This window comes from Hyperoodon ampullatus (assembly GCF_949752795.1).
Source record: "Hyperoodon ampullatus genome assembly, chromosome: 7".
Classification (NCBI taxonomy): Eukaryota; Metazoa; Chordata; class Mammalia; order Artiodactyla; family Ziphiidae; genus Hyperoodon; species Hyperoodon ampullatus.
In genome coordinates this window covers 54,451,952-54,467,078 of record NC_136920.1, presented here as the reverse complement: position 1 = coordinate 54,467,078, position 15,127 = coordinate 54,451,952, and the positions used below count along the sequence as shown (strand labels likewise).

At 46.7% G+C, this 15,127-nt stretch overlaps 1 protein-coding gene across 4 annotated transcripts in view; it reads right to left on the bottom strand.

Annotated features, from left to right (window-relative positions):
- The window catches only part of TENM4 (teneurin transmembrane protein 4), a gene marked incomplete at its 5' end in the record, with an annotated part of 383,392 nt that overhangs the window by 36,832 nt on the left and 331,433 nt on the right, over window positions 1–15,127 (bottom strand). For all 4 annotated transcript variants that reach the window (XM_079707561.1, XM_079707562.1, XM_079707563.1 and 1 more), the window contains 3 exons: window positions 2,742–3,619; window positions 9,361–9,515; window positions 13,411–13,643. In XM_079707561.1, coding sequence (XP_079563687.1) covers window positions 2,742–3,619; window positions 9,361–9,515; window positions 13,411–13,643 — 1,266 coding nt within the window. The remainder of the gene's footprint in view (window positions 1–2,741; window positions 3,620–9,360; window positions 9,516–13,410; window positions 13,644–15,127) is intronic.

The following is a 15,127-nucleotide window of genomic DNA, read 5'->3' as shown; positions in this document are numbered from 1 at the left end:
CCTTGATCCCTCAGATTTGACACTTGATTCTGCTCTTCTGGTCTGCCCTCTAATTCCTACCTACTTCTATTACAAGTTTTGTCTGCTCCTTTGATTAGGTGACTCACAGCTGCTCCGAGGCCTTGGGTACCTTCCACGCCCAAACATCATCTCTGCAATTACTTGTACTGCCACTAATATTGCTTGAAATACTAATATTAATACTGCTTGAAATAATAATAACAACAGCAACAGCTATCATTTGAGTACTTATGATGAGTCAGACACTGAGTTTTCCATGTTTTATCTCATTGAAATTTTGAACCTTAGACTAGCCCTATGAAAAAGGTACTATTTTAATCCCTACCATATAGTTAAGTTGCAGAGAATTTAGGTGAACCCAGTTAGTGTAATTAAAAGAACATGGACTTGTGTTTTGGCTCTGCTATGCGCTCACTGTGTGATTTTAGACTAGTTACCTAATCTCTCTGTGCCTCAGTTTGTTCATCTGTAAAAAATGGAATTGATAATTCCTACCATCTGAGGTTGCTGTGAAGATTAAATGGAAAAGAGCCTGGCACACAGTAGGATCTCAAAAAAAAGTGAATTTCACTTTTTTCTTTTAGGGCTTTTATCTTCTACTCCTGAGTATAGCTATTAAGTGGATACTTTGGAATTCTTCATAAAACATCAAATATGGCTGTATATTTCATCAAGGAAGACAGGGAGGGAGGAACAGGATGCTTTCTGGTAGAGGTATAGGAAATGGTTTTAAATTTCAGGGCTGGTTGAGAGTAATGGCTGCAGTGATGTGTAAGCATTCAGTTTGGGACTTGAGGGCGTGACCTTGGGAACTAATTGAGTGTACCGACTTGCTCAGACAAAGAAAGCCCTGTATTGGCTAAATAACAAATAAGAGATCTCCACTGGGCAATGGGGGGAAAATTGAATTATGTAACGTATTTCCATTTCCATTGGTTAATCAAGATAATTGCTGTTTTCCCGGATCTCTGTCTTTTCTGTGTGATTTACAAGGCCCTTGTTTGGAGAAAGGAATTTAGCCAGTGAACTCTGTATAAACTGCTGTGACTTTTTGTGTGTGTGCAAATTATATTTAAAAATTTATTACAGCTCCCTTTGCTTTGGATTCTAGGATTGTGAGAAACTGATGCTTGATCAAGCTTGAGAAGAACTTACAGTTCAAGCATCCGGGTTCATTTGGGATTAACAAACTCAGCCAAGGGGCAGCAGGGCAGAGCTGAAAGAACATGAGCTCTGGTATTAGACAGACTTGGGTTGTGATCCCTGTTCTGCTGTGTTCTCACTACAGAACAGAGAACAAATGAGCCTCTCTGAGCCTCAGTTTCTGTTTCTGTAAAACAGACACTGTCACCCATCTTCCAGAGCTGTTGTGAGGACTGAATGCAATAATGCAGTTCCTAGCCCATCAACGACGGGCAGCAAGGCTAGTTCCTTCCCCATCCACGTACTTATCTAAGGGTCGCATATTTGCCAGTCTCAGTTGTGTGAAACATGGCTAAGACCTCAAAAAGACGCCAAAAAAATCCAAGTAGAATAGATGTTACAAAGTCCATTCATTAAAATACCTCATAGAGGAACACCTTGGATATATATATTGAATTTTGGCGAGGATTATAATAAGCTGAATGTCTGGTTCTCTGACTACACCAGTTAAGAAGCCCTACCCTGGATGAAGAGAAGGGAAGTGAGCTACTGAAGTCGGTCCCATGACTGAAACCAACAATGACACGATAGCGCCACACTGAGGGAGGAGGTGGTAAAACTATGGATTAGGCACAGGAGCTAATGAAAGAACAGTTTTAGAATCACTTCGGGCAGGGATGAAGGGTTCTATAGCTTCATTTCTTCACTTCCTGGAAACTATCTTCAAATAGCAGCATCCAATGCATTGTTGTTGTTTCCTATTAATGACCCTGACTCATAAAAGAAAGATTTCATTATGTCTGTATAATGTGTTTGAGAAGGGAGGCATGTAATGCACTTCATAAACTCCATCCAAAATGGTAAAAGTGAAAGAAAATCTTTTGAAACTTAAAGATGTGGGTTTTGATTATGTGGACAATTCTTTCACATGGAACTGTTCTTTCTCCCATTGCCAAATTTCTGGACAGTGGTCATATGAAGATGCTAACACTTAACCAAGTACTGATACTTTTTTTTTTTTTTTTTTGCGGTACGCGGGCCTCTCACTGTTGTGGCCTCTCCCGTTGCGGAGCACAGGCTTCGGACATGCAGGCTCAGCAGCCATGGCTCACGGGCCCAGCCACTCCGCGGCATGTGGGATCCTCCCGGACTGGGGCACGAACCCGTGTCCCCTGCATTGGCAGGTGGACTCTCAACCACTGCGCCACCAGGGAAGCCCCCAAGTACTGATACTTTTCATCTACATCACCTCCCTGTAGTATGTTGGGCAGCTACCCTCTGTTTCCATTTTACAGAGGTGGAAACTGAGGCCTAGAGAGATTAAGATCATCGTGAAGCTGGATTCAAGCCCAAGTCCTCTGACTCCAAAAAGCTCACGCCTTTTCCACTACACCATGTTCCTTCCTAGGAGTAATCATCTGGGTTATTAACATGCAGAACAGATAATAGGTCATGGTTTGCATCCCAAGTGAATTAAAAGAAAAAACATCCACAAATCAACACTTCATCAGTTCACCTCTAATCCTACAATGCATCCATGAAACAAAACCATCAAACAGCCTGGTCTTGGTACTTACTCGTAAAATGTTGTCCATCCATTTTCATTGCTTTTGGTTGCCAGAAGGCCAGAGTTGCTGTGGTACGTCATCATGGCCAACTCGTGTCCTTGTGTGGTCACGCTCTTGAGTGCACTGTTGGTGCCCATGGTCACCCAGTACACCTGGCCATCTGGGACCACCAGCCAGAGGGGCATCCCTGTAGAGTCTCTGCGGACGTTTACCATGTTGCCGTTGCTGTCTGTGATGAGAGTGATGTCGCCATCCCCAGTGTAGGTAAAGTTGTACAGGTAATCTCCTGTGGGTAGGCTCTGGGTGTACAGATGCTTGCCACTGGTATCAAACAGGTAGAGCTCCTGGTCGATTGGGGAGGACAGCTCATACATGTTCTGGGTGTTGAGGAAAGGCTTGTTCTTCCTGATAAACCGGATTCGGATATTCCCAAGGTCAGCCACATAGAGCTCCCCGTCAGCACACACAGCCAAGGAGGATGGGGTGTTCAGCTTTGCATCCTTGGCATAGCCATCGTCTCCAGAGAAACAATCACAGTTGGCATCATTTTTACAGTCACAGCCACTGGGGGCCCCGGCAACCAGTGAGATCTCTCCGCTAGTGGTGACCTGCCTGATGCGGTTGATCTTCTTCTCGTCTGTCTCAGCGATATACAGGACCCCATTGTGAGAGACAGCCAAGGCAGTGGCCGACTCCAGGGTTGCGTGGATGGCCACCTTGCTCAACAGGAAGTGGTCGATGCCGGGCACCTGGCAGTGCATGGGCCTCCCGGCGACAATGCGAACCTGGTGGTTTTCAGAGATCTGCAGGACTACGTTGTTGTCCAGGACATAGAGGGAGTTGTCCATCGGGTTGGTGGCTAAGTCTGTAGGCCACTCCAGGCGAACCTGACAATGGAGAGACAGACACTCAAATGCCTGGCGAGGTCCCCACCACTGATCATCCCACACCCCTTAGAGCCCATAACAGTGTCCCAAGTGCCAGCACATGGCAGTCTTGCCTGATCCTCACAGCAGCCTGTCATCAACCATGGATATCAGCCCCTGATCAGACAGAATGCATGCAAGAGCCCTCACTGAGACATCTGATGGTCTACATTAGACTGACAAAAACACGAAGAAAGGGATAACAAATAAACAAAAAAAGCAGGCGAGGGGAGAGACTTTGGAGTCAGACAGGCCTGGGTTCAGATCCTAGTCCCCCTACTTGTGACCTTGGGCAAGTTACTTTACCTCACTGAGCCTCAATATTCACATCTGTAAAACAGGAATGACAATAGTGCAGAGAGCCTGACCCTCCATAAGGCAGCTAATGGCAGCTAATGTTGCAGAGGTGGGAGGGGAAGGCAGATGGAGTCGGGAGGCTGAAGTAGGAGTAAGAAAGATGCTTCATGAATTGTTGCTACATGCATGAAGGATGATTTCTCAATTCTTTGATTTCATGGATTAATACATGGCTAGGTGCTGGGGATGTAAAGAGAAAGTAACACTGGCTCTTGTCTGACATAGTTCCAGACCTGTGATTCTCAAACCTGGCCATACATTCAGATTACCTGTGGTGATTCAAGAAAAGTATTGGTGCTCAAATTCCACCTCTGATCAATTAAATCAGATCCCTGGGTGTGGGGCTCAGGCAGAGGCATGAAAGCTTCCTGGCTGATTCTAATGTGGGGTTGGAAATCATAACTGGATCTTTCTCCTTCAGGGGTGATCACTGGACTGGCAGTGTTGGCATCACCGGGGAGTTGTTCAGAAAAGCAGAATGGCAGGCCTCACCTGAAACCTACTGAATCTGAATCTGCATTTCAACAAAATCCCTGGGAGGCTCCTGTACACACTGAAGCTGGTGAAACCTTGCTCTCGATAATGGTTTCTAGCACCTCAGAGAACAGGTCCACCTGGGAGACATTAACAACATCGGCTACGGGAGTGAGGAGTTCAGAGGTCCTGGGCCCCATGTCTGAGCCTCCTCTGAGCCGGGTCAGGAAGCTGGCAGGGATCACAGGTGGGCAGGCAGGGGATCGCAGCCGGCAGGTCTGAGGCGAGGATGCTTTGTTTCTTGCCTCGGTGGCCTTGGAGGCTGGGACATTGGGTACATCACCCTGGGAGGTGCTGGCACTAAGGGAAGCCCTTTGCCAACTGTGTTCCCCACGAGATCCAGCCATAGTGCACATGGGCTGCCAGCTGCTCCCTCCAGCTGATTTTTCTACCCCACCCCTGGGGGCTCATTGCCTTAGGTTCCTGAGCCCCCTTCTAGTCCTTGACGTTCAGTCCAATTTGAATGGGCTTATTTAAGCAAGTATATACCTTTGGATAAGCAATTTCTCTTCCAGAAATTCACTCTTGTACACCCCTGTCTACAGAGATGCTCATCACAGCCATTTTTTTTTTTTTTTTTTTGCGGTACGCAGGCCTCTCACTGTTGTGGCCTCCCCCGTTGCGGAGCACAGGCTCTGGATGCGCAGGCTCAGCAGCCATGGCTCACGGGCCCAGCCGCTCCATGGCATGTGGGATCTTCCCGGACCGGGTCACGAACCCATGTCCCCTGCATCGGCAGGTGGACTCTCAACCACTGCGCCACCAGGGAAGCCCACACAGTCATTTTTAATAATGGTAAAAAACTGGAACCAACCCAGATGCCCAATGACAGAGAATTGGCCAAATAAATTATAGTACATTTAGTTCATCCATAAGTTAGAATACTCTGTGTAGCAGTTCAAAGTGATGTTATAGATGAATATTTAATGACATGGGAAGATGTTTGCTATGTATTAAGTGGAAAGAACAGTCTGCAGAACTGTAAGCACCGTGTGATTCCAACTGGGGAAAAAAATACAATAAATTAGATAAATTATGGATAGAAGGGAGATTAAAAGCTTGAGGGCTATACACCAAAATGTTAACTGTTATCTGGATGAGAGGTAGTTTTAACTTTCTTCTGTGTCATTTTAAATGTTTTGTATTTTCTGCAATGTGCATGTGGTAGTTTACTAATGTAAAAAGAAGCCCCAGGAGATAATATACATATGAGATGTGGCCACCCAGCTATCTGCCCCTTCAGCTCAGGGCCATTCTCAGAATGGCGTAGGCCCCGGCCCAAGGCCGTTGTTCCAAGAGTCTGCTTGCTCCCTCACTCCAGCCTGGGTCCCTCTGCTCCCCAGGGTGGGGGCCCCAAGGCAGCCAGCGGCCCGTCCGGAAGCCCAGAGCCCCACCCCGCAGCCGGGCTGCCTCTCTCGCCCTTCCCAGCGGTCTCTGGAGCACAGCATCTCCAGTGCCTTCAGCAGCATCAAGAACGCAGTTCACCTGAAAGTGACAGGGGAATTTTCAGTTTCCTAAAGCCCATTTCTTGTCAACACTGGCTGCTAAATCTTTTATGCCCTCTGGTCCTGTGGCACCTTGGGGACATACTTGCTGAGACCTCTCTGCCTGTCATCATGGTCAAAAGACACTGCGCCCTGATGGGTGGGGGGGTGGGGGGGTGGGGAGGAGGTGCCAGGGGAGGGAGAGGGAAAGGAAGGAGGGGAGGAGGGAAGAGCGAGCCTTTCCTTCTCTCTCCTGCACACCCATGTGCACACAGGCACCTGGGAAAGAAGGCGCAGTGCCCTTGGAGTCACAGTGCCTGCATGATGATTCTGGACCAAGTACCTACGATTCTTTGATTTTACCTCCCTGTTAGCGATGATCCTGTGGAGGCTTCATTTCCTGTCACCAGAATGGAGGGATGAGAGTTTGCGATTTCTGAGGTCCCTCCAGCTCCCACATTCTATCGTCCTGAGACGGAGTGGAGCGCCCTTGCCCCATCCTCCAGAGCATTCTGTGCCTTTATTAAAGCCCTCTGAGCTGACTACCTTGTTGCAGAGTTATTTGCAAAACTGGATTGTCAAATGGATGAACGAATGACTGACTGGTGAATGGCATAGAGAGAGGGATTTGGGGTCAGGACAGCGCACTTCCTAGCTCAGTCCGCCAATGTCCACAGGTGGGATCTTCCTCGCGTTACATAAACACTCTGAACTTCTTTCCCCATATGTAGAAGGTGGTAATAAATATTACGTAAGAGTAGTTGTGAGGATCAAACGAGACAAACGAGACAACTCACAAGGAAATTCTTGGTAAATTATAAAGAGAATGAATATTTACAGCCTATTATTAGCTGCCAGACACTGTGCTAGGCTCTTATGAAATATTTATTACCACCTTCTACATATGGGGAAAGAAGTTCAAAGTGTTTTACATGATGTCATAAAAAAATTTCATTTCCATACCCCTGAGGGAACCTAGCACAGGGCTCTGCATTTATAACCACATTTTCTTTCACCAAGCTTCAGTTTCCTCATCTATAAAATGGGGTACGTAATACCTACCTTGACAGATTATGGTGACAGCTAAACAAGAAAAGTGAAGTCGTAACCTTTCTGTATCCCCATTTCTAACAGTGCCTGGCACATACTAACTTCTCAGGAAGTCATTTTGGACTCTAAGGACAGAGTTATACTCTGTGTCTGTGGTGGCCACAGGCTGCAGAGCTGAGCACTAATCCCCTGTATTGAACAGGTTGCAGCATCTTCTGTTCCTTCTCTACTCTCTGCCTCCCTCTAGTTTCTCCTCCGGCCTGGTCTTTGTCTTCTCCCAGAGAGTTCCTTGGTTTTCCCCTTTGCACTCTTGCAAGAGCTGTGCTCTTATCTCTCTGCCTTACCTCCCTGCTCCACAGGGCACAGTAAAGCAGCTGCGTGTTTGTGACAGAGGAAGCTCTGAGAATGAAAGCCAGGCCCCCTTCCCGTACATGTGTATAAGAGTTTATGCCTGTGTGGGAGAGTTTGGTAAAAAGAATCCCATGCTTAGATTCAGAGGAGGGTGTTGAGGACCAGGGCCATAGAGATTTCAGTCCAGGATTTCTGAATTTAAGTGTGGGTTTTTTCCCCCCTCCACTCTATGCCCGTTGTCTTGCAAGCCTTTGATTGGGCTGCTTGGCAGTACCTCTAGCTAAAGTTAAACAATTTTCCAATGTGTAGATTGAAAATTTTCAGCACCCTCTGCCGGCTGGTGGAGGGCCCATTTTGAGAACTGAAAATACTTGGATGCACATCTTCAGGCCGTGGCAGCTTCCTGATGGGTAAATCATGCTTGCTTACAGACTGGAGACGGAAACTCTCAAGCCAGCAAGGGGAAGCCTGCCATACTGGAAAGACAGGTGGCAGAGAACAGATTCCACACTGGAGCATAACGATTATATTAGCTGGTGCACACCAGCATCTGACAGGGAAGGGACACGGCTGCTGGGCCGCGGGCAGCAGCCCTGAGTTCTGGGGAAGGGGTTCTGCGACACACATCAGTAGTGGGGACAGGCATGACCAGAGAGGCCTCCCAGCTGCTGCCCGCTGAGTAGAGGGAGCATGTCTGTGGTCAGCGGCAAAGGGCCCGTGTGCAGGCTCCCCTAGAAGCGAGGGGGTTTAAAAAGCTAAGTGTGCCCACTGCTGACACCAACTCAGAATCTAATGTGATTCGAGCCTCCTTATTTCCTTGGTTTTGCTAATGTTGGCAAGATGGATGTTCACTGATTCGGCACCAGCCAGGTCCTGCTAAAGGATCCAGCAATAAAGGACACATCCCTTGTCAAGTCACTGCAGGACAAACCAGGGACATGCTGAACAGCCAGAACCTTGTGTCTTTCTTGGGTCTACACCGGGATCCTAGCACCCACCTGCTAAGGTCCAAACTCTGGTATGGTAAGGTAAGTCCTTCCCTAACTGGCCCCAAAGCATGCCTTCAGTTTCAACTCCTGGTACTTCCTTCCAAGAACCCTATGCTCAGTGTCCAATTTTCCAATGTTCCTTGAACGTTCCAGGCCCATTAACATCTTTGTACCTTTGCACATGCTGTTTCCTTGTGTGAAATGTCTTTCTTCCAACAAACTCCTATTCAACCTTCAAAACCCGGCACAAATGTCACCTCCTTTGTGAAAGCAGGACTAGAATTTCTGTTTATCGGTCACCTCCAGAGTGCCAAGCAGTGTTAGGAGCTCTGCGTACACCGTTTCACATATTCTTAAGGCAATCCTGCCAGGCCAATGCCAATTACTTCCATTTTACAGATATGAAAAGTGAGGCTCAAAGGACCTCAGCGACGTGTCTAAGTTACACAGCTAGTGAATGGCAAAGCTGGGATTCAATCAGTCAATCAACCAACAAATACTGGCTGTGCTCCTGTGCATACCACGTACCCTGGTTACAGTAGAGGAAAAGATGGACAGAATTCCTGTCCTCATGTAGCTTACAGTCTAGAAAGAGAACAGACAATGTTCAAGAATCTGTAAGTGCTTCCAAAGGGGGAATTCAGAAGGTTATGGATTTAAATTCACACTGTGTGGGGCTCTGCTGCCTTCGAGGCTTCCTGAGGCAAATTTCTTCACTGTCCCCCGAGCCTCCTTCTGTCACCCACTTGTCACCTCTGATGGTGAACTTCCAGAGCACCGTGCCGTGCCCTAACCATCTGTGTGTCCTTAGTGCTCTTCACCAAGAGTGTGCTTACAGCCTTGTGCAATAGAAAGATGAACGGCCAGCAGGTGGGGGCCGGCGAGAGGAGGAGTGTGCAGACCCAGGGCTCTAGCAGGCGAAGCTTTCTCCTTTTACCTGAGAAATATCCATGACAGAATCACAGCTCAGGGGCCGGGCTGAGGTAAGATCGTTGGAGCCCAGCAGAGTGGAGATGACCCCATTCTGATCAATGCGTCTGATCATGGTGCCGTCCACGAAGTAGATCAGCCCGGACTTGTCCACCGTGATGCCTGGGGTAGAGAAGCCAAAACAGGGAATTCAGCCTTCGAGGCGGTAACAACCCACATACTCGTGGAAACTTGCGGGTGGACAGGGCACCTCCCCTTTATGATTTGATTAGCTTCTTCCCACAACATTCATGCCCTTTCTAAAGATGAGAAGACAGCTGCCCAGAGGCTTGTACAAAGCAGAGATTAGAACCCAGGTGTTCAGATTCTCCAGCCCTCTGGTCCTTCCACCTTGCTGCCTCTGGAGATTTTTACCTATCATCTTAGCCATGCACTACAACCTGGACTCATAACTGCTGGGAGTTTGTTAAGCCCTAGAGGTAGTGGCAAGGAGGAACTTTTTCAATGTCAAAACTGTGGATTATTTAAATTAACCTACTTCTGAAGACCTGTAATTATAATAATCAAATCCCTTTTTGGCAACAATTTTTCTTTTCTTCCAAGATAATCATGCTTCACATTTTTCTAGCCTATTACTATTTTATTTTTATTTTTTATTTTTTTTTTGGCTGTGCCACGTGGCTTGCAGGATCTCAGTTGCCTGACCAGGGATGGAACCGGGGCCCACTGCAGTGGAAGTGTGGAGTCCTTTCCACTGGACCTCCAGGGAGTTTGCTATTACTATTTTAGTTTCATTGGTTATTTCAGAATTATAGAGCCTAAAAAAAGAATCCTTTGGATTTGTGTAGGGAAAATTGGTGAATTTAATTTCTAAAAAAAGGCACACTGAAAGGAGAAGTCATAATTATTATTCAACATCACTTCCTCCATTTGCTAGACCATCCCACCTGTTGACTCTCCCCGGCCAGCTGTGTGACCTCAGGCAAGTCACTGGATGTCCCTGCATTTGTTTTCTCAGCTGTGAAATGAAGGGATTGTTCTAGATCTGTATTTCTCACTTTTGGATGTGTGTGACAATCACCCGGGAGCTTGCTAAAATGCACCCCCTAGGTACCTGGTTCAGAGAATCTCAAGTGGAGCCTGAGCATCTATCTGTATTTTTGACAAGCACCTTGGGTAATGAAGATACAAATCAAAGTTTGAGAACCACTCTAGTAAATCAGTACTTCTTAACCGGTGATATGTATCAGAATCACCTGAAGATTTTTTTTTTTTTTGATATATACCTGCTTGGTCTCACTCCTGGAAATATTAGTTCATAGGGTGGCTGGGACTGGGACCAAGTCGTGTTTTAAAAACACTCATGGGTGATATTGATACCCTAAGTCGAGAATCACGACAGGTAGACATGCCTCCTCAAAATGTGAACTGCTCAGGGGTCCTGGGGCTGAGAGGCAGACAGGATGTGCCCCTGAGGAGCACACGTTCTAGAGGGGGAGGCCTGGGAATGAGAATGGACCCAGGGAGCGACAGAAGCCGGGAAGGTTCACGGGAAAATAAAGGAGATTCTGGTCAGTTTCATTCTGTTCAGTTTTCTCTGGGGCAGGAACTGAAAGAAGGATCAGAAAAAGCTTCACAGAGGTGGAGACACTTGCAGTATAAAGCTTTCCAGTTGTATAACCTCAGGGGAATCACTTTACTTCCAAGCCTCATTTTCTTCATGGATAAAATGTGGACAATCATGTCTGACCTGTAATAGCCCTCCATAATTATTAAGGACTTATAATTATGAGAACATGAAACCCACTTTGTGCTTGCTCTCAGGGCCCACGTGTCTGTGACCGGTCAGGAGGGTGGAGCTAAGACACCCAAGGGCCTCTGAGTGTGAACACCCACGGGAGCTGTGGTTCTTCCCGCCTTCTCCTCAGGCTGTTCAGGGCTGGAGAGTGATTTCACACGGAGGACCCGGCGGCCTCAAAGCGGGGGAAGACTTTATTCTGTCCCTGCCTAGAATGTCAATTAATTATATTCTTTCAGCACCGAGACAGGAGCTTTCTTGTCTGCCTGGCTATGCTCAGTCTTCCTCTTCCATCTGCTAGGACTGATGAGTGCTCCAGGAACAATTGGGTTTCTTGTTTACAAAGTTGGCTGCACAGGCAAACAGAAGCAATCTGTCCCCTGATTAATTACTTCATTTTTTCTCCTTTTGTTGTGCTATATAGATGGACATCTTTTCTCCTCCCTGCTGCACAGTGTCTGCACGTTGTGGCACCCTTGTCATTTCTATCTGGGTTAATTACAGGCTTTGGGGAGACTGCATTGTCACTGCATCTGTGCGTGTGTATGTGTTGGTGAGGGGAGGGTGGAGAACACACATGTGTAGAGCAACTGAGAAAAGATTGTGAGAAAATAAAAATTCTCAGAAAAGACTTTTAATTCTAAGAGAACAGAAGGTTGCGGCCAAAAGGGCTCTCGGGGACCATTTGCCCAATCCTCACATTTACTAACGGGAAACCTGAGGCCCAGAGAAGGAGGACACGAGAGCCGGGAGTGGCAGAGCAAAACTGTAATGCAGGGTCCCTAAGCACAAGCCCAGTGTTCTTTCTACTCCAGGCTACTCTTTCAGTATTAGGAAATCACGATTAGGAAGGAGATTAACCACAGATGTCACAATATTTACCCCACGGAGTTACCAGCTGACCACTTCACGTATGTGGTAGAGACATATGCTATTAAATAATATGATACATGGTATGCCGCGCATACAATATAACAATTATCATACGAACTACCATTTATGGGATGTTTATCACGTGCCTGGCACTACTGTTCTAAGCAAGTATTTACATTCCTAGTAATAGTTACTCTGTACAACAACTGTACGGTATATTTCTATCTCATAGAGGAGGTAAATGGGGCTCCGAGAGGTTAAGCAACTCACCCAAAGTCACACAGCTATTAGGTGGCAATGTCTGAAGTTAAATATAGAACTCCTGAGTATGAAGTGTACTGTGGCTTTTTGGAGGAGTAAGTCAGCTTTCATTTGAAAACCTACAGCTTTCATTCAAAACCACGCCCTGAAATCTGGCACTATTTAAAAAAAACTACCACTCATGACATTTTTGTAGGACATCATACGAAATATAATAATTTTGACCCTCAGAACAATCCTAGGAGGTGGACACAGAAGATACTATTACTCCTAGTTTATTGTTAAGGGCCATGTGGCTCAGACGCTATAGGTCATTGGCTTTAGGGCCTGCAACAGGGTAAACGTACACTGACGGGTGTCTGTTGACAATGATGGCATCTCCTCCAAAAAGCTTTCCCAGTCTCTTGGACACAGTTCTTTTTCCTTGCATCTCAGGGAGCACTTCTCCTCCTCTCCCATCTGAGAGATTCACATTCAAGTCTTATTTTTCTGCTACAATGAACTTATTTATGCAGGTACATTGCACTGCATGCTCAGTAAATACTTGCTGAATGAGTGAATGGAAAGTGGTTGTGGGTATGAAGAGGTCCAGCTTTTTGAAGCACTCAGAATTGAAGCTTAGAGTGAACCCATCCTATAGCACATGAACACGTGCAAAGATGATACACTGCCATGTTTTTTATCAAACAGTAACATGAAAGGTAGCATAAATACCCAGCAGGAAGGTATTGATAAATAAATAATGGGACATCCATTTGCTGGGATAATATATAGCTATTAAAAGCAAGTACACCGAAGACTCTTTAATGACATGGGGAAACATTTGCAGTATATCACTTGGGAAAAAAAGTAGGTTGCTAAAACAGGTTGTTTAACGTGATTTCATTTTGTTTGTTTCTGGTGAGCATTACATGCACAAGAACACTTAGAAAAAAGACTAGGGGGAAAGACAGGAAATGTTAACTGGGAATATTTCTGGCAGGTGGAATTACGACAATTTAAACTTTCCTCCGTAGAGTTCTTAGCGTTTTCCAACATTTTTTGTAATGATAAACAGATATGTCTTTTGGAAATGGAAAATACCCCAATAAATGTTACTGAGAGTGTTTAAAAGCAAGGCCTTACCCCTGGGGTTGGTCAGTGTGGCTTCCGTGGCTTTTCCACCATCCCCACAGCGAGTGTCATCAAAGGGGAGGCACTGGTCACCTGTTCCTGCCACCACCTCGGAGTTCTTGACGAGGTCCTTCACCACCACGGTGGACTTGATCTTGAAGACCCGCCGGCTGTTGGTGTCCGAAAGGAAGACAGCCCCGCTCGTGGGGTCTGTGGTCAGGTAGTACTTGTGCGCTGGACTGTGACTGGAAAACAAGGACACGACAGTTGGTGAGCACTTTCTTCTTTCCTAACAGGCAGCCGGAGACACACAACTTGAGTCCAAGTAAAAAAAAGTCTTATGGGGACAATGTCCCTATTTGGGGTGATGGTTGCCCAATTTTTCTGACCTCTCTGGTTGGCCTAACTATCCCTCCCACCCAACTATGAATGCAAATTCCTCTTGCCAAACACCGTGATGCCCAGTGCCATGCCCATATCAGGTGCTCAATAAGTGTTTTCTTAAGAAGACTATCCGTGAGGCTTACCAGAGGTGGCCTGTAAGTCCAGACCAGAAACACGAAAGACTCTGACTTTAAAAAACACTTCAAGGGGCTTCCCTGGTGGCGCAGTGGTTGAGAGTCCGCCTGCCGATGCAGGGGACACGGGTTCGTGCCCCGGTCCGGGAAGCTCCCATATGCTGCGGAGCGGCTGGGCCCGTGAGCCATGGCCACTGAGCCTGTTCGTCCGGAGCCTGTGCTCCGCAAAGGGAGAGGCCACAACAGTGAGAGGCCCGCATACCGCACACACACACACAAAAAACAACACTTCAAAACAAAATGACACACAAACACTTCCCCCACAGCAGCCCCACCCCCATCTTGGGACTGACGGCTAAGGCCTCGGCCAGACTGGACACCAACCAGTGTCAATACCATCTTCTGTTGACGCTCATGTTATACTTATCAGGAGCCCGGCAGTCTCCCTAGTGCAGACAGACATAAATGAATTGCAGGATTAGTTTGTACTTTGCAGCAATAGCCAAGGAAGAACAAACAGAAGAGAGGAGCAGCGCTGGGGATAGCTCTGTTTCTGGAAAACCACCACAAAGACAAGGCTGTGCTAATAGAAGAAAGCGAAGCTAGACCACGACTGTACAGAGGGCTTATGGAGACAAGGCACCACCTCTAGGCACTGGGCAGGAAACCTGTGTGGGCTTTGGGGTCAGCTCAGTCTGGGTTCCACGTCTAGCTTTGTTATTTCCTGGTTCTGAAACCTGGGCAAGTTACCTGGCCTCCTGAGCCTCAAGTTTTCTTCATCTGCAAAATGGGGATGTGAACAGCTCCCCTGCTGGTGTATTGGGAACATTACATAAAACCATATATGAAAAATACTCGGCAGAGTGCATGGCACATACTACTTAATAATCATAATTGTTACTTTAATTATTAGTCATTATGTCTGTTTTTGCATTTGGAGAGGACTAGAGAGTAGGTATCTCTTATTAAGGCTGAATTTTCCTATCACAAAGTATGATTTACAATTTCTTCCAAGTCTAGGCTGTACTGGAGTCAGACTCCAGTCATAACTCCTGGGAAGCTAACGATCGGTTCCTGCACGTGGCCTGATCATTCCCAGGGCTTCAGACTGCATCTAAATATTGGTAGTCTCTGGGATTCCAAGTCTCTGGAAAATCTTCTGATTCAAAGGAATAAGGAATCTCCTTCTGTTCAGCCTGGATGGCCTGGCA